The 21541-nt window shown below is 63.3% G+C and overlaps 1 protein-coding gene across 31 annotated transcripts in view; it reads left to right on the forward strand.

The window, feature by feature from the left end:
* Positions 1–15575, forward strand: part of KCNQ2 (potassium voltage-gated channel subfamily Q member 2) — a 49137-nt gene extending 33562 nt beyond the window's left edge. For 4 of the 31 annotated variants that reach the window (XM_073236354.1, XM_037006491.2, XM_073236353.1 and 1 more), the window contains 6 exons: positions 3637–3860; positions 4159–4282; positions 4666–4797; positions 6816–6923; positions 9562–9685; positions 10130–15575. In XM_073236354.1, coding sequence (XP_073092455.1) covers positions 3637–3860; positions 4159–4282; positions 4666–4797; positions 6816–6923; positions 9562–9685; positions 10130–10846 — 1429 coding nt within the window. In that variant the 3' untranslated portion in view covers positions 10847–15575. Of the gene's footprint in view, positions 1–487; positions 542–3636; positions 3861–4158; positions 4283–4665; positions 4798–6815; positions 6924–9561; positions 9686–10129 lie in introns of those variants that run through there. The other 27 variants (XM_037006486.2, XM_037006490.2, XM_037006495.2 and 24 more) reach the window with 22 other exon arrangements.
* Positions 15576–21541: the final 5966 nt, after the last annotated feature.

Genomic DNA, 21541 nt, shown 5'->3' on the forward strand with positions numbered 1-21541 from the left:
CAGCTGGAGGCGGCCACCGCCCGGCAGCTGGCTGGCTCGGCAAAGCCTCAGTGATCGGTTTGTGACGCCAAACCACGTTTTTCCTAAAACGTGTGCTTTCCAGAACCCTGTCCATCTACAATGAGCCTTTTGCAAAGTCTTAGGCCGTGTATTATTTTTTGGTTGGCATGACTATAGCAAAAAATAATACGTCTTTTAAGAGACCTGGCCCCCAAACTCTTGACTCTGGAATGAAAAGGTATTTTTGGAGGAAAAAAAACTTGCTTTATTTTTCTCCAAAAATAGGGGACTCTTTTCTTTTCCAGGCTGGTGGAAGACTGTGTGCAGCCTCCTCAGCATCCTTGCTCAGATGCGAACTGTTAGCTGCCGGACCTGGGGGGTGGTGCCTCGGTTCACCCGTGCTGTCTGTCCCCCGCCCGGCCCTGGCGCCCCGGGCCGTGCCCTGTTGCTGGCGCCCCGGGACTAACTGTACTCTCCTCGTTTCCAGTAAAGGCAGACCGTGCAGAGAGTCCCTGTGTGGATGCTGCCCTGGACACTCTAGGTACCGCGGACGCGCCGCACGGACGGACCATGCTGCACGGCTCTTTTCTGCCTCCCCAACCACCCCAAACACTCTGCTCAGTAGAGGTTCTAGACGAGCAAGGGAGAGGCTGGCGCCCACCCCGGCCCCCAGGCCTCGATTCTGATTGGCAGCTCGGTCTCTCCAGCCCCCCGGGTGGGGTGCTGGCCTCCCTCTGATTCCAAATGACTTCCTGGTGACAGCCCTTCTTTCTTCCTGAACGATGCCCTGCTCCAAGCAGGAGGGGCCAGCCAGGGGTCTCAGAAACCCAGGAAGGGCGCTGGTGCCTTCTGGGGTCCTGATTGCAGGTGGTGAGCCTTTTTGCTCCAGGGCTGCCAATCTAGCACCTCTACTCTGCACCTGAGGACAGTTACCCCTCAACTGGCCACCTCACCGTGGGAGGCGTCTTCATCCTGTGTGTGCTGGGCTTCCCGAGGCCCTGATGCACCAGGCACCCCAGAAAGCCAGAGGCCCTCGGCTCCCCCTTCCCACGTACAGGCCTGGTTTAGGGCAGACTGGAAACGGGACGCTGGAAAAACCACCCCTGGTCCTTTGCACCATGGGCTCTGTGACAGCATCTTTCCTCTCTCCTCTGTCCCCTGTCTGCTGTTGAGTGTGGAAGTGTCTGTCCTGCTTGCTCTGGGCCCCCCGCCCGTCTGCGTCCTGCCTGCTCCTTCTGGACAGGTGCGCTGGCACAGCCCTGCAGCATAGTCTGCAGTCGCACTTGCCGGTCATCCTGTGCATGCGGTCGGTGCCGAGTGTTGGGCATGGGGAGGGGGCCGTGCAGCAGCGTCAGGGCCCCCCGGGGGGCGGCATGCTTGCACAACTGCACCCATGCATGCTCTGAATCCTTCACCCCGAGAGGGGCTTGGAGGGTCGCCTCCACTGCCCCCACCTGTCCAAGCTGCCTGTGTGTTCCCAGAGGTGGGTGCTTCTGTGGACAGACTTGCGGCCCCAGGAGGGGAGATTTAGGACCCAGCAGAGGCTGTCCTGCTTTCCTAGAGCTTGTGTCCAGAATGCCTCCGGCCATAGGCCACTCCTCCAGGCCAGGGACTGTGGTCAGCCTGCTTGGGCACCAGAGGGGCCGTTGGCGCCCATGGTCAGGCCAGGAGCCCTGCCACGCTTGGCCCTGCTGTGTGCGCGTCTCATGAATGTCACCTCATTCTCCCTACTTCTCCTGGGCATCCGTGGCTCAGCCATGGGCCAGGCAGTCTTCTGAGGATGCGGGCTCCCGCATTACTGGGCAGCCCCAGCTGTGCAGACCCAGGTGTGACCGACCTCAGCAGAGGCCGCCCACTTGCCCTGTCCCTGTTTACAGCTGGTTCTGTGAAGTTAGAATTTCACACTGGGGAGGGTGGCTGGCAGGGAAGGGGAGGCTGGGGGAGGAAGGGCTTCTGCTTTCTCCCCCAGACCCTCCTGAACTTGCTCCCCTGGCCCCGTCTATACGCCAGAGCCCAGATGCCATAGCACTGCCCTCTCACACAGACGGTGGTCTGTCAGTGGGCTCTTTCTCTGGGCAGGTGACCAGAGCCCCGTCCTATGAGTTTTGGCTTGTGAGGTGAGAGAGGCTCCTCCTCTAACACCTGTGGGCCCACCTGAGCAGCTGGACCAGGACGGATCTGGGGCTGAGGACTGAGTGCCTGTGGGACTGACCTGTGGCGACTGTATGGGTCCAGACATCCACACTGAGGCCTTCCGCCAGAGTGGCCCTGCCCAGTCTGAGCTGTCTGAGATCCAGGGACAGCGAGGCCAGCCGAGGCCTGGGCAGGCCCCTTCCGGTCCCGCTGGACCAGCTGGTGGTCTTAGCTGGGGTGGGAATGAGGGAGTCGTCTGATCAGCAGTCCCCACGGTGCCTGGCTTCAAGGGTCCCTTGGTCCCCACAGGCCTGTCCGGGCCTCGCACGGTGCAGAAGTTCCTGGCTCAGCTGTGTCCTGAGCAAGCTGACGCCCCAGGTCCTGTGCTCTGGGTCCATGGGGCCTCCAGGGGCCCCACCCCTCCTTGGGCTGTCTTCCCATGGTGCCTTTCTCCCCTGCAGAGACCCCTGAACTAGCACAGATGGTCTTGGCTGCCTGAGTTGGGGGTGGCGCCGCCCCAGGCCTCAGTGTCCAGGCTGGGTAGACCGGGCCTCAGGCCTGTCTTCCCTGTGGCTGGTCAACTCTGTGCCGTCTGAAGGACATATCTTAGCTGTAGGTCCTGGATGGGGCCGATAGAGGCTGCTGACTGAGGGGAGCTGCAGTGGGCCTGGCCATGTCTGAGGGGTCAGCAGGGGCACGGGTTTGAGTGCCCCCAGAGAAGCACAGGGCCTGTTCAGAGGCCATTCCAGGAGGTTCTGTAGCCGCTGAGTGTCTGGGTGTGGGTGGGCTCGCAGTTCACAAGAACCTCACTCCCCAGGAGTGGGAACTGCAGGTGAGGATATGAGGGACTGCTCGGCCCACAGCCTAACAGTGTGCCCAGCCTCAGAGGCCCGCCCCATCTCCGTTGGGGCGTGGCACCTGTCCCTCCCTGGGCCTTCACCCCCACCTTCCCCTTGAGGTGCCCCCGATCCCTGGCCAGGCAGCTCCTGGGGCTTGGCAGAGGAGCTGGGGGTCAGTGGCAGACCTGAGGCAGGCAATGGAGGGATAGCGGGAGGTCACGGGATGCACAGGGGCAGGGGGTCACTACCGGGGTGGCCAGGGGCCCACATGGGGGTCTTGGAGAGCCACACCCACAGGCCTGTAGGAACCTGTCCTTGCTTGGAGAGGGAGGCCTGGCAGGACAGCATGCAGAGGCCCCAGCAGTGACTTGAGTGGCCACAGGCCACCTTCCCAACCAGGCTGGGCCCCTGAGCTGCCCCAGGGCCTACGATGGGGCTGACTGCCCACCCTGTCCCCATGAGCCCCGGGTGCCCCTCCCCTGCCCGGGCTCCATCCCATGGCAGCCGCCCGGGTGGCTGTTCCTCTGGGTCTGTCTGCCCCACTTCCATGGGGATGGGCAGCTGGGAGCGGATGCTGGTGAGTTCTTCCCAGAGTGACCTCTCTCACTGTCTCCCCATGTGTCCCTCCGCCCGTCTGTCTGTCGGCTGGTTCTCGTGAGCGCAGTCAGAAGGTCAGTTTGAAAGACCGTGTCTTCTCCAGCCCACGAGGCATGACTGCCAAGGGGAAGGGGTCCCCGCAGGCCCAGACCGTCCGGCGGTCGCCCAGCGCTGACCGGAGCCTGGAGGAGAGTCCGAGCAAGGTGCCCAAGAGCTGGAGCTTTGGGGACCGCAGTCGGGCACGCCAGGCTTTCCGGATCAAGGGCGCAGCGTCTCGGCAGAACTCCGAAGGTGGGTTGGGCCCGCTGCCCTCCTGGGGCTGAGCCGCTGCTCGCTACGCCCTGCAGCCCCTGTGTGGACTGTCACAGTCCGTCTATTCACCACCCATAGGGACGCCCCTTAGCCCGCCCCCCGCTGTCTGGGCCCTGCTGCTCACAGTGAGAGGCTGGGCTGGGAAGGCTGGCAGGGGGTAGGTTTCCAGAGCACAGGTGTGCCGGGCGGGCTGGGCATGCTTCGAGGGGCTCTCTTCCTGACAAGGGAGCTCTGTGCTCTGGGGGCTAGCTCCCTGAGGGTGGCCCACCCCTCACAGCTGTGTCCCTCCACCCAGAAGCAAGCCTCCCCGGGGAGGACATCGTGGATGACAAGACCTGTAACTGCGAGTTTGTGACTGAAGACCTGACCCCGGGCCTCAAAGTCAGCATCCGGGCTGTGTGGTGAGGGGCCCAGCATCTGGGGCGCGCACAGGGGTGGCGTCCTCTCTCCCTGGGGCAAGGGCTTTTTAGCTGGTGCCCCTCAGTCTCAGCTCACTGGGGTCCACAGAGCCCACATCACGGTGGCCGCCCGCCTGTCCTGGGTGTGGCTGCCCAGGGCTGAGGGGGCATCCGGGAGCCTCCCTGTACCAGGATCTGTCTGAGCAGCCCAGCTGGAGGGAGTGGAGGGTCCACGTGGAGGGTGGGCAGCCTAGATAACAGAGCAACTCACACAGGGCATCTCAGAGATGCTGGGAGGGCCAGGACAGGTGGACACGGGCCAGCCTGGGCACACTGGGCCTGGGGTGATCTCTGGCCCGGGGCTCATGCCCCCAATCTTCCTCCAGCGTCATGCGGTTTTTGGTGTCCAAGCGGAAGTTCAAGGAGAGCCTGCGGCCCTATGACGTGATGGACGTGATCGAGCAGTACTCGGCCGGCCACCTGGACATGCTGTCCCGCATCAAGAACCTGCAGTCCAGGCAAGAGCCCCTCCCACACCCTGCTGCCTGGACCGGCCCTGGGCGAGGCTGCGTGACACTGAGAACGCATGTCCCCGGGCCCAGGCAGGGGCATGGTGCAGAGGGTCCGTGCGCCCCCGCCTGAGGCGCCGCAGCAGGTGGACTGCGGGAAACATGGAGGTTCCTGTTGCCCGTGCAGTCTTCCTCCAGCCCGTGCGGCCCCGCAGGGCTTTCTGTCCTCATGTGGTCTGTTTTTAACATTTCTGTTGTGTCTCCCTTCTCTTCCTTCCTGCCCTCACAAGTGTGTACGTGCCCTTACACACACATGTGCCCTCACACACGTGTGTGGTGGATAAGTCTCTGTGCACATGTACACGTCATGTATGTGTGCACATGCATGCATGTGCACATGTGCACATGAGTGTGGGTGTGTGCATGTGTCTGTATACTGTGCCATGTGTGCATGCCTGTGTGCACGTGTGCTGGGAATGGAGTGGTTCTGTTGGGAGACGAAGCCGCAGGCTTTCCTGGGGCCCGTCAGGTGGTGGTCGTGTTACTTGTTGCCTGTCCTCCCTGAATGGAGGGCCCGTCCACCCTCCCTGCCTGTACAGGGTGGGACACAGGTGAGGCCGTGGTCAGGTGCGGCAGTGGCAGGGCACACGCCAGCTCTGTCTCTGGCCCCATGTGTGTGAGGACTGGTTTGCTCATCCCAGGAGTCATCTGCACATGTGTGTGATAGACACAAGCAAGGGCCCAGGACACACAAGCCCACCATGTGGGGGTATGTGCACATGTGCACACAGACTCCCCCACTCCTGTGTGCATACATGTGGTGGTACACACATGTACACACATAACCATGCAGCTAGCCTCATGCACACATACATGGATCCCTGAAGTCCACACATTTGCACACCAAAGACGAGTGCTCACAGGCACACACCCTCCACCACGTACAAACAAGGGCATGCACACGTGTGTGCATGGCACCTCTAAGGAGGCTGTTGTCATGGGCCTACCCTGAGGTGGTCACATTCTCATGCTGGTCAGAGCTCCCTTCCCAACCCCAGTTCCCTCAAATGAGGCTGTACCAGGTTCTGTGCCCCAGAAGCCTGGGCCCTGGCCGTGGAAGGGTCTGCACTGTCGGGAGTGTGCTGGGGGTAGCCCACCTCCCTATTCCTTGCAGGAGCAAAGTCCATTCCAGAAAAGTCAGGGCATCTTGGGGCACCTCCCTTGTCCTGCTCCTGGATGCCAGGTGAGGGGCTTCCCTGCCATAAACAGCTCCCACTGGGCAGGTGGCCATAGTGGTGACCCCGGCCTCTACAGGGGCTCACTCAGGCTGGGAGACCGGTTGCTCAGCATCCTCCCCAGAGCATTGGCTGGTTCTGTACTGTGTGAGCAAATGTGTGTGCAACTGTGCATGTGAGCAAACAGGAGCGAGCATGTGTAAGCAGATGTGTGCGAGTGTGCACATGTGAGAAGACGTGCATGCATGTGTGCACAATGTGCAGTGGGGCAACAGGTGCGAGTGTGCGCATGCATGTGAGTGTGTGGGCGTGAGAAGCAGTCCGGCATGCCGACTGCAGGCCCTACGACCACATCTCTCACTGTGGTTGTTTTTGTCCATCAGGCTTTTCCATTTTAAACTCCCTTTCTGTCCCTTTTTGTCTGGAAAAACAAAACAAGCCAAGCACCCCACGGAGCTGGGATGTTGTCACAGGCCAGCAATGCCTTCATGCTCTTAGCTGGCCGTGGCCGTGCCGCTGGACGTGTACATGCTGGCCTGGTGGGCCTCAGGACGTGACCATGAGGTCGCAGCTGCCCGGGGGTGGGACCCCAGTCTGTGTGCCCGAGCACGGGAAAGGCAGGGCGTTCCCGAGGTCAAGCAAGCGAGGGGTTCTGTTGCAGGCGGCCTGCGTTTGTAGGAGGTGCCCCCCTGTGGCTCTGAGCTGGGTTCTTCCTTCCATCCCTGCTGAGTCCCCCTCTGCGTGGCTTCACGATGCATTTTGTTGGTGTCTCTTTTCTTGTTTACCCGCCAGGATAGATATGATTGTGGGCCCCCCACCCCCTTCAACTCCCCGGCACAAGAAGTACCCCACCAAAGGACCCACGGCCCTTCCGAGAGAGTCGCCCCAGTACTCACCTAGGTCAGGATGCCCGCCACTGCCCGCCTTGTCTCTGTGGAATGGCCAGCTCCCTTCGCTCCAGGCCACATGACAGCAGTGCCCAATCTGCTCTTCCAGCGGGACGGAGAGTGCGTTTCTCTGTCCTGGTCAGCGACGTCGGGACGGCGGTTCCTCTGCAGGCCCCAGTGCTGTGTCGGGGTGTCTGCGGGCTGCCTCTCCTGGCAGGGTCCTGGGAGCTTTCCACGGAGGCTCCTTTCCGTGGACATCCCATGTGATGTCCACGCGGTTGGGGCTCCCTAGGCAGAGGCCGCGGGGCAGCCGTGTGGGGCTTCGTGGATGGCGGTGTCCTTCCCGCCTCGCCCCTGTGTGCCCTGGGCCTCCTCAGCTCTTCCCCAGGCACTGACTCAGCCTCCCAACACTCCCCCAACTGAATAGGGCTGAGCTGGGCCGTTGTGTGGACCTAACAAGGTCCAGATCTTCTCCTGCCTTTAAACTACTCTGAAGAGTAAATAGGAAAGTCCCTGTCGGGTGCCCAGCACCAAGTCAGGCTCCAGGGGACGTGGGGTCTCTTGTCAGCCTGAGTCAGCTATTAAGGGGCTGCCGGGCCAGGGTGGAGGGGGAGGTGCAGCCAGGCAGCAGCTCAGCAGGGGCAGGTCTGCGGTGACGAGTCCCAGCTTGGGAGCCCCCCTGCCTTGCCAGGACTGTTCCTCCAGCTGGCTGGCCGGCCAAGGGCGCAGGGCCGCTGGAGCACATGCCCCAGTCCCACTGGTGGCGAGGGGCAAAGGAGCCCAAGGGCATCCCGGAGGCCAGGAGGGACACTGGCTGCCGCAGACATGGAGCCAGGCCTGAGCCGGCCAGTAGTAGGGCAACGGGTATCTGACCCGTCGTCCGTGCGTGCCAGGGTTTCTGCTTGTGAGGCCAGGGTCAGTGTCCTGGGCATCTCAGCCTGGCAGATCTCCCATGAGAAAGGAGTTCCCGGGAGGAAAGGTTGGCCCAGGAAGTCGCCGGGCTGGGCCGCCTGCTCTGCCCTTCTTGCCCAGCCCAAGGGTGCTGTGCCCCGAGACGCAGGCCCGTCCACTTGGGTATTGCCACAGGAGACCGTGGCTGGGTTCAGAGCATGAGCCAGGAAGGCCCTCCCGGCCCTCAGAGCTCCACAGACCTCCCATGAACTGCAGCCGGGGAGCAGACTCCCCGCAAAGGGGCCACAAGCACAGTCTGGGCACGTGGGTGTCAAGCCTGACTTGTCAGCCCGAGGCCTCGGGCAGGGGTGCAGGCTCCTCAGAGGACCCTCTCCCAGCCCCCCACCAGCAGCAGCTCTAGGCTGAGCCCTTGGCCGCAGCTCCCAGTGGGACCGGCCCCGCAGGCGGCCTGTCATGTGGCAGGGGTGAAGGTGCTGAGCACCGTGCCTGGCCTGCGTGGACGCTGGAGACACCAGAGACCCCTCCTCCCTCTCCGTCTTCCACCGGCGTCTGCTTGGAGCCTGGCGGTCCCCTGCCGTCCCCTCCAGCCCCTCTGATCCTCCTGTGCATGAGTCGAGCATGAAGCCCCTGGAGCATGCGGAGGCTGCACTGGGGCTGATGCGGGCCTGAACCCCTCTCCTGCTTCGTGCAACAGAAAGAGAGAGTCGCCCCCAGTCCCCCTTCGGAGGCAGACGGGGCGGTCCCATGGGTGCGGGAGGAAGCCTAGATGTGGCTGCTGCAGCTCACACAGTGCCCGCTGGGGTGTGGAAGCTGCCCACCCCCAAGCCCACCTCCAAAATGAGAAGCTGCAGGCCAGAGGCGAGGCGGGGTTCCGGGGGGGCTGTTCGACTCAGCCGCAGCCTGGCTGGAGTGTCGTTTGCTCAGCATGCTTGGAGCGGCCGACCCCAGGGCTGCAGGCAGCCGGGTGTGTTTCCAAGTGAGCACCCCATACCTGTGGCTTTCAGTGTTGGCGGCCCACATGTTCCTGTGACCCTTTCAAGCCCTCCGATGGCCCTTCCTGTTCAGCATTGGGATGGTGGGCACCGTGCTGCTCAGACAGAAGCCCCTTCCCAAAGGAAGCCTCCTTCCCCTCTGTTGGCATTTGTGGCCTGTGGCCTCGTCTGGGATCAGTGCAGCCATGCTCTGCATCTCACACACAGGTGGACACGTGGGCACACACGCGCGAGCATCGCACGAGCATGCACAGACTCTGGTCGGCAGCAGCCCTGTGTCCTGCCCCAATTATGTATTGGCTGGCTGTGTTGTCTGCACCCCCGTCCCGGAGCGAGGGGCCCTAGTGCGCATCTCCCTGCTGCTTGTTCTGGCTACGCAGTGTGACTGTTCCCGTCAGACCCCAGCAGGGCGGGAACCTCAGTGGCCCATCATGTGAGAGTAAAGCTCAGGGGGCCAGGGTGTGGGGGCGGGGCACTGAGCGTGAGTGGCCCCAGGGTTACCGCTTTACTCCCGTGATGTGCCCACCTGCTGGGGCTGGGCACAGGGAACAGGCCCGAGGGCTCAGAGCGCAGGTGAGAGCCAGGCGCCTGGTGTCCATCTGTCCTGGTACCTGTGGCCCCCTGGTCAGCTCTGGCTCAGCTCAGAGCCTGGATCTAGGGGGCTGTGGCCTGGCCCAGGAGGAGAGGGCCACAGGGCCGCCGCACCCACTCGGACTCACACTGTGGGGCGGGGTCTCTTCCTGGCAGAGTGGACCAGATCGTGGGGCGGGGCCCGGCGGTAACGGACAAGGAGCGCACCAAGGGCCCGGCTGAGGGGGAGCTGCCTGAGGACCCCAGCATGATGGGCCGGCTGGGGAAGGTGGAGAAGCAGGTGGGAACTGCAGGCGAAGGGCCCTCCCTGTTAGCCTGGGAGTATTGGGTTGGGGCGGCTGCGATGGGACCCCTCCCACCCCCCTCCCACCCTGTGCGCTCCCCCCGGGTGGGGGGGCACATTCCTTTCTGCCCGCAGGAACCCTGGCTTGCCCCCCCTTCCCTGCCTGGACAGTGGCCGTGAGGCCTCGCATGGGCGGCTGCTTCTCCTGGGGGTGGGTCTTCAGGGCTGGGGTCTGCTTCTGGAAGCTGAGGGAGGAATGCCCTGTGTTCTGGGGGTGGGCCCTTGGTGGGCAGCAGGGCAGCCCAGACAAGCCATAGGTCCTGTGCCCTGGAGCCCTGAGGCCACATGCTTCAGTGGCTGAGCAGCTGCAGGTCTACCCCACGCCCTCTGCACCTCTGGGGAGCAGCCCGGGCCCCATCCCACCCTGGCATGGCCCAGCAGCCATTCCCACAGGTCTTGTCCATGGAGAAGAAGCTGGACTTCCTGGTGAACATCTACATGCAACGCATGGGCATATCCCCAGCGGAGACCGAGGCCTACTTTGGGGCCAAGGAGCCGGAGCCAGCGCCGCCGTACCGCAGCCCTGAGGACAGCCGGGAGCACGGAGACAGGAGCGGCTGCATCCTTAAGCTCGTCCGCTCCACCAGCTCCGGGGGCCAAAAGAACTTCTCGGCGCCCCTGGCTGCACCCCCTGCCCCGTGCCCACCCTCCACCTCGTGGCAGCAGGCGTGCCACCCCCGGCAGGGCCACGGTGCCTCGCCCGTGGGGGACCATGGCCCCCTGGTGCGCATCCCACCCCCGCCTGCCCACGAGCGGTCGCTGTCTGCCTGCAGCGGGGGCCACCGGGCCAGCACAGAGTTCCTGAGGCACGAAGGCGCCCTGCGGGACAGCGACACGTCCATCTCCATCCCGTCCGTGGACCACGAGGAGCTGGAACGCTCCTTCAGCGGCTTCAGCATCTCCCAGTCCAAGGAGAACTTGGACGCCCTCAACAGCTGCTATGCGGCGGTCGCGCCCTGTGCCAAAGTCAGACCCTACATCGCAGAGGGCGAGTCAGACACGGACTCAGACCTCTGCACGCCGTGCGGGCCCCCACCGCGCTCCGCCACTGGGGAGGGCCCCTTCGGCGACGTGGGCTGGGCCGCGCCCCGGAAATGAGGCCCCCGCCCACCGCTCTCTGACTCTTGGCCTTCCCCGTTCAGGAGCGGGACCTCTGGGGCCTTTTCTTAGAGTGACGCAGGTTGGGGTGCCCATAGGGGCGACAGGTAGTCGGAGGTCCCTGGTCTCATGCAGGGAAGGCTGACGAGTTCTTTCCCAACGATGGGCAGCCAGGCCGGCTGTGCCCACTTGCAGATCGTTGGCCTGGGTGTGGGCAGAGGCTGGGATCCTCAGGACAGGCCCCTGGCTGCAGGCAGGAGGTGAGAGCCTGGGAGCCTGGCCCAGGTGGGGTGGCAGGCCTGTCCTCTCAAAGGTCAGTGGTCTCGGACCCGGTGAGGAGGGGGCCTGAGCCTGTGGCTGCTCTGTGGGTGTCACTTGCCTTTGTTCCTTTTCCCCCAACCCTGACGCCTGCCCCTGACCCCATCCATCTGTGTTCAGCCTGGGGCGATGCCCCCTCGCCTTTGGGGGCCTGTCCAGAGAGCCGCTGGTCAGCACCATCTCCCTCCTCCCTCTGGGGTCTGAGCGGCCCAGGATGGGAGCTGGGGAGCCGGCCTCGGGGGGGACCCCAGTCTGGAGAGGAGGGGCGGGGCCTTGGGGTTGCACCAGGGCTCGGGGTGACCCTTGAACCTGGACTCAGCTCCCGGGGGGGGTCCCACTCCACAGGCTTCCAGAAAGTGGTCCTTGGGAGATCTGGGGGATGGGCACCCCCATGTCCGATCTGCTCTGCCCTGGCCAGACACCAGCCACCAGGCTTGGCCAGCCACAGTGGAGATGTGCTGAGTGGCTGGGGACACCACACTAGGCTGGGCTCAAGTTCTGGGGTCCTGGGGCCAGTCAGGCTGTGGTGAGCGGACGCGCGTGCTGTCCCTGGCTGAGGGCCCTGCCCTGCCGATCCCCTTTGGCGCCCTGACGGGACCCAGGTCTGGACAATCCTGTGACCACTGGGAAAGCCTTCAAGGCCCCACGGGAGTTGATAAGGGGCCCTCCCAGCCTAGTGTGTCTCTCCCCACGGGAACTGGCTGCCACCTGCCCCTCCAGTCCCACCTGCTCTCCACTCCCTTAGCTGTGACCTTCTGGGAGTCAGGATCATCTGTCCCCACCCTGAGCCCTTGGGGGGCAGGGTACCCATCCCTCCTGCCCTGGGCACTCAGTGCATTTGAAACTGCGAGCCTGGGCACCTGGTGCTGTCTGGGGCAGTGACCCCCACATGTGCCAGGCCTGGGAAAACTGGGTCCCCAGAGAGCCCTGTGGCCCCTCACGACACCTGTTGAACATCTGTCCTGACTCCGACCAGAGGGGCAATCAAGACAACCCAGCTTCTCCTGGGAAGAACTTCCAAAGAGCATGCCAGGGTCTGGGGGTCCTGGTGCTTAGACCTTTGGGAAGCAGTGCCTGTGCCTGCCCCTGCTTGCCAGAACACCCTGGGTCCTACCATGGCACCTCCCTGCTGGGGCTGCTTGCCAGGCAGCTGGGGAGTGGGCTGGGTCCTGAGCCTGCCCGATAATGGCACCCAGGGTGGGCAGGTCTGGCTGGAGTTGGAGCCCACAGTCTGTGCCACAGCAGAGGATGTGCCCCTCCCTGCCTCCCAGGAGGGGCTGGGTGTGGCAGCTGCCAAGGGGTCTGGGTGGGGGCGCGCGAGCCCCAGCTGGCTCCCCGTGTCCGCTCCTGCAGCTCTAGCTCTCGTCCTCCAGAGCGGCGCTTCCCCCGCCTGGGGCCCTTTGGTGCAGACACCGCGGGTATGTGGTGTGGACCTGCCTCCATCTGGGTGAGGCTGGGACCGGAGCCTGGGCAGCCAACATCTGATGCCAGTCGGAGGCCCTGGGACCTGCCACCAGCAACAGGGACCAGTCCCATCAGGTCTCGGCCGTTATGGGCTCCATGCCCCAGGAGGAGGCACTCTTTGCCCTGCAGGGAGTCTGCTTTCTGTGCTGCATGCCCAGCTGCAGGAGCCGGCCTGCTGCAGTGGGAGGAACCCGGGCGAGACTGGCCATGCGTCCACGTCCCAGGAGGGCGTGCAGCCTCTGGCCCTGGGAGGGGAGCAGGCACATGCCTCTGGGGTGGTTTGGGGGCAGTTTTGGATAGTGATGGGGTAGAGGCTCCCCTGGGGACCCTCAGCCCCCTGGGCCAGAGCAGTGCGTTCCATGGCACCTGCTAGCAGGAAAGGGCGAGGGAGGAGGTGGGTGCCCGTCCCTGGGTGTGTGTGTGTGTGACGTGGCAAGGCCAGGGCCACCCTATGGGGAATGGCTTCCAGAACAAGGCTGTGTCAGCTGGGATGCATCTCCATGCCGGTTGCACTCACACACACGTGCACACACCGCACGTGCCTGACGGCACACACCAAGGTTCTGGCTTCGATGGCCCGTTGATGCCTCTGGCTCTTCTTGCTTGAGGCCACGTGGGACCCAGGGCTTCCAGGCCCTGGGCAGGGGTCCAGCCCTTCCCGCTCCTGGGTAGCCCTGGCTGGAGGCCACTGGGGCCCGCCTAAGGGCCCTTGCCATCCTCTGCCCGAGCTGGCTGGATGCCAAGAGACGGCTGGGCCTGGCCAGGGAGGTCCCAGCATCAGGGGTCCAGACACAACACTGAGTGCTGGCAGGCTCCCTCGGCCCCGTTGGCCGTATGGCTGGCCTGTCCCTTCGCTGGCATGTTCTGGCCCAGCATAGCCCCCTTCTGTCCATGTAAAATCATGAGCCATGGCCCTGGACCAGGCCTCCCTGGAGAATGGGGGCCCCAGCCAGGTGGCAGAGGGCTCGCTCTGCACGGAGGCCAAGCTGCCTCTCAGCAACACTACCCTCCTTTGGGGGCATTCACATCAAAGCCCCACTGGGAGGCTCAAAAATCACCCCAGCTCCGGGCTCCCTCACTGAGACTTCTGCTGTATGGGGCCAGTGTGGCCAGAATGGGAGGAGCCTGGAACGGACCCCAGGCCCTGCCCTGGAACTGGAGCCCAGCAAAGTCACCAGCCAGGCATCTTTCATGTGTTTATTTAACTTAACCTCCTTTGCACTAGACCGGAGTCCCTGGGGGGGTCACAAGTTGGAGATGTTAACATGGAAGGGGGCAGCCTCTCTTCTGCCGACCGCCACCTTCAGGGGACACCCATGAAGTAGGTGTCCCCCTGTTTGTGAACAGAGCTTGGCCCTGAGACATTTCTAGAAGCTTCCCAAAGCCCAGAGAGGTGGAGGGCTGCAGGAAGGCCTTTGTGGAAATGCCAGTATTTGTATCTAGTTCACATCCACCCAGATTGTAAATAATGTACAGAGCAGGGGGTGCAGGCACCATCCCCTGGTCTCATGCTTAGGGTCAGAAGGATAGCACAGTCCCAGCCCTCTGATGTCACAAGCCCTTGTGGACAGGGATGTTCTGACAGGACCCCCATGGAGGGTTGGGGGTGCCTTGCACCCCAGCAGGTGTGAGTTCTTAGCAGCAGGTATCCCCAGGGCCCAGTGATCCTCTCCCTGACCGACACTGGAGTGGTCCTGAGCTGCCCTCAGCAATGGCATAGACAGACCTGCCCTCTGTGACCCCCCCGAGCAGACCTCCAGGCACCTGCTTGTAGGTCCGATGTTGGGCGAGGGGCAGTAGGGCTTATGGGGCCCACCAGTGGTGGGCTACCTGCCTCTAGTTCCTTGGGGGAGGCTGTGTGGCTGTCCCAGGCCAGCTGCCCTCCAGTGTTCTTGCCACCAGGGGCAACTCCATTTGGGCCCCTACCAAATGCCAAGTAGGAGAGACGACGAGGGCAGGCTTCTTCAAAGAGGCAGTCTGTTAGGATCAGGGGCTTGTGCCACTCCTCTTGGGGGTACCTGGGAAAGCTGGCCACCCACCAGGAAACCACCCAGTGGAGCAGGCATGAGGGTCCATGCTGCACCAGACACTGCTGTCCTGTGAGGGGTGGGGGCTGACAGCGGACACCAGGAGGCCTAGACAGTAGGGTTAGACCCTGGGAGACGAGACCGCTCAGCTTCCGGAGGCGTTTGGGATGGGAGGAGTCAGATTCTAGGCGCCGGGGCAACCCCATGTCCCTGTCCTGGGAAGGCAGACCCAGTGTGGGGAGAGTTGGGGCCTTGGGTGGCCTGTGTCCTGGGGCTCCCAGGCAGGAGGGTTTGTGATGCCACATGCCACACATCCAACTCTGACTGGGTTTCATAAAGTCATCTTAGCACACATTGACGGAAATCTGCCGAGGTTACCGGTGCCCCCACAGTGTCCGCTGGGCACCGGCTGTAAGCCCTGCCTCCTCTGCCATGCTGCCCCAGACAAGCTCCGGATGGGCCAGGTGTGAAGCTGGAGCACTGCTGGCTCCCCAAGCCCTGCCCCCTGACCCCCGCCCTCCGCCTTCTGCCCTCGCTCTTGCCTTGGCTCTTTGCACTTTTGTTTATGCTCCAAAGAATATTTCATATGCCTTTGTGCTGACGTACACTTTTAACCATCTGTATGCGTCCCTGCGCGGTGGTGGCTGGCCTGCCTCCAGGAACGTGCTCCCACTACCCTGAGACCTGCGCACTGTCCACTGTCCAGGGATAGACGCCCCGGTTATGAGCTCTGGTTTTCTACGGACCAGCCGGGATTCTGACTTGCTCAACTCACTGCCAGGTCGGCACTCGCCGTGAGAACAGGCGGAGCATGGGCGTGCTGGGGACTTTGGGTGTGGACATGTGGCAAGTTCTGCCATGGGGCTTGTTTGGATGCCCAGGGGCCCTGTGCACTGAGTGAAACGCAGCGATTCACCCTGCCTGGCGTGTGGCCTCTTTACTCTTATACACCGTCTCTGGGCTGCTAGCCTGTGGCCGGCTCATGGCTGGGTGGTAGGGACAGCCTCTACCAAGAGGCCGTATATTCCCACGGTGGGGGGGCTGTGTGCCCTCCAGCGTCCTGTGGCCACCATAACAAAGGACCACACACCAGGGTCCTAAGGCCACAGAAAGCCACGCTTGTCCAGCCTGTGCTGGGAGCTGAATCCAGGTGTCTTGCCCTTGGTCCTGGGTCCTGGGACTTGAACCTCTGGCCTGGGTCTGGGTGAGTCCTCCAGGCCCACCAGAAAATGCCAGGAGAGCCCCTGATCGTGCAGCCTGGTTCTTGGGTGTGGAATCTGCATGGGGCTGCGGGAATCTGGGGGTCGTTGGACTTGCTGGCGCTCAGCCTGGGCTGATATCCTTGAAACCACTCCCCGCTGTTCCTGGCACCTGCCCCCTCGCTCCCCAACCCCCTCTCCTGCCCTCTCCCGTTAACCTCAGCACCTGCACAGGCCCTGCGGGTAAGGCGCTGGAGGACCAGGTAGACCCAGCCACCTCCTGCCCTGGGGGGTCCAGGTGAGGGCCTGGCTGCAGATGGGTGTGAACAGCAGCGGAAGCTGAGCCTGTTTCAGCCATGCTGCCCTGAGCCCCGGACGTGTCTGCCCTACTGGACCCTCCCTGGGCCTCTCGGGGTTGGCAGGGCTCAGGAGCCCAGAGGCGCCACCCTGTCCTGGTCTAGTGCCCAGACCTGATGGCCTCAGTTGGGGGAGCTCATGCCCCCATGGTCAAGCCCTGTGCTCGACACTGATGGCAGGACGAGGTTCCAGGGGTCCCCACGCAACTGGTGCTGAGCGGGAAACCCTGGCCCAGGCTGTGCTCGGGGCGGGACCCCCAGGCCCCAGGTTAGACACTGGCCCCAGACAGTAGGACAGGCGAGCAGAGAGGGGAAGGGCGTGCCCCCCCCCATGGTCCCCACTGCCTCCAATACCCAGGCCTTTCCCTGCCTGCCCTGTGCCCAGCCCTCGTGGCCATGCACCCACTGTGTGCCACACTGTCCCCTCTCTGCATATACCCCCCAACTCCATGAGGTGGACCACCAATCACCCCATTCCATGGGGGATCTGAGGCACAGAGAGCGTGAGGGGTTCTGGTCAGAAGGAAGAAGGGCATCCCTATGGCCCCAGAGCCCACCTGGAAATGTGGCCAAGTGCACAGTGGGGCTGGCCCCCAAATGAGCTGCCCTTTGGGACTGTGTGCCCCCCGCCCCTGACCAGGTGGGCCAGGCACAGAGTTGCATCCTGCTGTCCCACCTATGACCTGGGGTGGGCACGGCTGAGGGAGACGGGGAGGCTGAACATGGTGGGTTCCCAGGACGGCAGGATGCAATGAAGGTAGGCAGCTTCCAGGCTTGTTAATGGGCTGTGGGAGGCTCTGTTGGACCGGGCATGGTGGAGGGGAATGCCTGGAGACAGGAGTGAGCCGCGCCCTGTGGAACAGCGGGTGGGGGAGGAGGCAGTGGGCCACGGGCTCTGGACTCAGACTGGGGGCCACTGTGGACCACCGGGGGACAAGCGCTCCCTCCTATGGCTTGACTCCGTCCCACACGGCCACTTAGGAACCTCCCAAGCACACCCACAATCCTGGGGTGTTGCCCTGGCCCCTTCTCCCCATCCTGACCAGCTCTCCGGGGCGGAGGACCACGTCCTTAAATGCGTGCTCTGTTCTGTGGTGATGTCTGCATTCCCACACAGCTGGTGAGGTCATGGGGTGTCCGGTGCCCCCATACCCAAGCAGGCATGCGCACGAACACACTGCCCCTGTGACCCCTTTCCACCAAGGCCCTGAAGGCAACCAGGGCACAGGGGTGCTTGGGAGGGAGGGCCAGGGCCCAAGGGGCCAGAGAGGGCTGTGGTCAGTGGAGTGACCAGGCACGGTGTGGAAAGACATGTGGGCAGAGGTGGGAGGGCCAGCTGAAGGCTCGGGGCCAGAAAGCAGGTGGGTGGACGCAGACCTTCAGGCATGCCAGGCGGCTGCCGGATCTCCTGCAGGTCCTCTCCACAGAGGCCGCCACTCGCCCTTCCTGTGCCCAGGGCAGCATGTCCAGGAGGGCGCTAGGTGGCAGTGCTCACTGGAAGGAGGGCCCTGAGGAAGGAGCGGGAAGGGCAGCCAGGCCAGCTCGGCTCTCTTGCAACCTTTAGGCTTCACGCCGCAGGCTTGGCGCCCGGCTCAGAAAGGCCGCCTCAGCCAACCGGCGGCTTCTGCTGGACAGCGTCCCCAGGCCCGGTCTCTCCTGGGTGGTGACCAATTCCTGCCCACCCCAACCCCCACACTGTGCAAGTGAGGTTAGAGGTCAGACATGTCCCCCAAATAACAGCAGTGAACCCTGGGAGCTCCTGGCAGGAAAGCTCCCCATCACAGAGGTCACCAGGCCCCTGCCCCTTGGCCCAGGGGTCAATGCCTCTCGCCTTCTCCCTTGCGCGTGTGCATGGGTGGCCAGGGAAGCAGGGCCCCTGGGAGCCTGGATAGGCCCTGGGATGGTCAGCCGGGAAGCAGCAGATGGGCTGAGGGGCATCGCAGAGCCTGGCCCCTCCCGGTCTGTTGGGTCTGTCTGTCCCAAGGCGGAGCCCACTCCAGCGCTGGTCAGCGGTTCTGGTGGGCCCTTGGTACAGCCTTGAATCTGGAGCCTCTGGGGGGCCAAAGTGGGCCTGGCCAATGTGTCCAGGGCTGGGAGGCCCTCAAGGAGGTAAAGTCCAGGGAGGGGGCCACAGGCATGAGGCCTGCTGGTGCCAAACGATCTCCCAGTGTTGGGGCTGCTGCTTCTGGCTTCAGGTGGACACAGCAGCTGGAGCAGAAAGGGGACCCAGGTATGCCTGCAGTGCCCCAGGTCACCCCAACTTCTGGGGCCCGACGCTGCCCACAACGATGCCGCTGCTGTTTCTGTCAGTCTCCGGAAGCCCTTGGAGCAAATATACCCTGACTTTCTCCTAACGCTGCCCAGCTCACTGACCCAGCCGGGAGCAGGCAGGAGGCGGGCAGGAGCTCCCAGCTTGTTTGCAAACTGGCATTGCATTGGCAGGGCGGCACATTCGTGCTCCACCCAACACAGGGGAGGCCCAGAAGCTTCTGTTAGCGCCGTGTGCCTTCCTCCCTGCAGCCTTGGTCTGGTGCCCTGTGACACCCCACCTGGCGGGCCCTCACCCACCCCCTTCTGATACTCCTGGCCTCACAGTCTCCTCCCTTGGACCACAGCACCCCTTGCTCTGAAGCCTTCTGTGGCTCCCTAGTGCCTGCAGGGAAAAGTCCAAACTCTTCCTTCCCACACTGGGACCTCCCCAGGGGCTCTGCCTCCTCTCCCTCCTCCTCCTTCGGCATACCAGGATTGCTCCTCTCTCCGGGCTGCCCCTGGCCCCCAGGCCATCTCTCCTCTCTGCTTTCGTCCCAAATCCTGGTCCCACCAGGTCGGCCTTCACTCCTGGCCCCACACTGCCCTGCATCCCATGGGCGTAGCAGGGTTGGGGGCTCCCTTCATCCTTTCCCGTCTTCCTCTCTATCTTTGCTGGGGTCCTTCTCCTGAGTCCTCCCTCCAGCCAAGGCCAGGTCCCTGCTTGTCTCTGGCCAGGGCACCCGAGTCCTTGGGGCCTCACTGAGGGTGGACACCAGGGAAGTCCTGGAATCTGGGCACTGCTCAGGTCTCAGGAGCCCTAGCCGTGTTGCAGCCATCACCTGCTTTCCTAAGATGCACAAACATAATTTATTTGTCAATTTAAAAATGAAATGCTCATCTTACTGAGAGGTGGTGGGCTGGGCGGACATGGCAGTCCCAGGTGTCCCCTCCTGCCCGGATGGACCCTGGCAGGCCTGCACAGCTCTGTGTTCTGCCAGTGGACAGAGGGAGTAGGCCAGGACCAGGGCAAGAGCATTTCTGAGGCCCCTGCTGCATGCACCCCCCATCTCCAGCATGTGTGGAGGCAAGGGAGGAGCCCTTCAGGGGCCTGTCAGCTCAGGGCGCTTAGGGGACAGTGGAGGCTGTGGGGATGCCTGGGGGCAGCTCTTTGCTGCCCTGGCTGCAGTCTCTATCACCCTCCCTCAGATGCTCCTCCCTGACTCACCGTCAGCCCTGCAGCCCCATGAATGGTGGTCACTCGGCCTCGGTGTGCCCTGACCGCCCTGCTCTTGGGACGGCCTTGTCTCCACACCCTTCATGGCTCCCTCATGGGGGTCCAGTCACCCAGAGTCCCCTCAGAGTGGAGCCCACAGCTGGCCCCAGGCCCCAGGGCATCTGACCCGGGGGAGGCCCTTAGCCCTATACCCTCCTGCATTCCAAACAGAGATCTCTTGTAATGCAACCAAATTGTGTCCAGGGTGGCTTGGGGGTCCACTAATGCATTCACTCTTTTTCTCATGATTCAGTTTCAGCCTGGAGAGTGAATTCAGGTCCTCGTTTGGGAGCTCTGGATCAGCCATCACTCTGTCCCTGTTAGGTTTTATCTTCTGGGTCCGGACTGAGCAGACCCTGACATTGCCATCTGCAGCCCTGGCCTTGGGGGAAGGGCAACCCTGCTCTCAGAGCCAGGTTTCCCTGGACAGGGCTTTCTGTCCCCCCAGTGAGTCCTACCATTTCTCCCCCATGTGTGTTGGTTTCATGGACAGTCTGGTGGCCGCTTCGTGCCTCCAGTGGCCCTGCTCTGGGCCCCGCCTCCTCCTTGGCCCCCAGCCCAGGAGCTGGAGAAGCAGCTCAGCCACGTCACTCCGCCAGCCAGAGCCAGCCAGCTGGAGCCGGGCTCCCTCTCTGACATTCAGAGCTGCTAATTTTTCATTGCACGGTTGTCTGGCATTTGCACTGCGATCATTTGTGCTAACTTCCTCCCTGCTGCTGGCACACAGACCAGATCCCCCTGGCTGCTCAGGCACTGAGCGTTGGAGTGGCCACGGCCCCGCCCGCACAGGGAAGGCTTTGGGGCCCCAGACCGCCCGAGCCCAGGCCTCTGCCCCCACCCTGAACCTCAGGTCGAAGCTGTGCCCCCAGCCTGAGGCTGCCCTCCAGTGGTTTCCTTCCCAAAGGCTCCCCGGTGGGCCCTCTTCCTGGACCTCCTTCCCCGGAGACCCTGATCACACCTGTTCCTCCACACGCAGTGCCGGATCCTCACCCCGCCTTCAGAGGGCCAGGCGGGCTGAGTGGCCCACTTCCCTCCCCAACACAGGGCGTGCGTGCCCTCGGCACCCAGTCAGCTGGAAGGGCACGCTGCCTGCAGCTCTGGCGGCCCCCCTGCGCCACTCTGTGTGCCTCTCTGGACCGTGCTACACGTACCTGCCCACTCGGGGAATGGGGCCCAGGGGGCCAGAGGCTGAAGCTGCTGCCTCCCCAGGAGATTCGCTGGGAGAGACGCTCTCCACCTCCCCAAGCTTGGTGGGGGAAGATGGCAGGGGCGGGGCTTGGCTGCAGGCGGGCTGTGGCAGGACAGCAGAGCCCTCCTGTCCCCAGCGCCCTGTGTGACGGCAGGACTGGTTACCAGAGTCACACATTCGTTCTGTAATTTAAAAATGCCAAACAAATCTCAATGATCTCCACTAAGGAAATAACACGCAATAAAAAGGGGGCGGACCAGGTGTGAGCACCCATCTGTGCAGGGTGGGCACCACGGCAGGAGCCCTGCAGGCAGGTGCCAGACAGCCCACCCTGCATATGCTGGCATTGCGGGTGGGCTGGCCACGGCCTCCTGGGGCCAGAGGGCACCTGACCACTGAGGAGGGCAAGGTGTTATTTTCTTCAGGCAGCAGGTAATGATCTGGTGAGTATCTGACGTGCCTTTTACAAAAGTTGGGCCGAGAGAAGCCTCTGTTGGCCAGACAGCCCTGCGGGCACTGGCACACCTGTGATACGGAGGCCACAGGTGTGCTGCAGTGGGAAGGCAGCCGCCTCTGAGTCTGCCATCGCCAGCCTGCTCCCTGGGCCGGAGGGAAAGCG

Source organism: Manis javanica, chromosome 5 (genome assembly GCF_040802235.1).
Source record: "Manis javanica isolate MJ-LG chromosome 5, MJ_LKY, whole genome shotgun sequence".
NCBI classification, from domain to species: domain Eukaryota; kingdom Metazoa; phylum Chordata; class Mammalia; order Pholidota; family Manidae; genus Manis; species Manis javanica.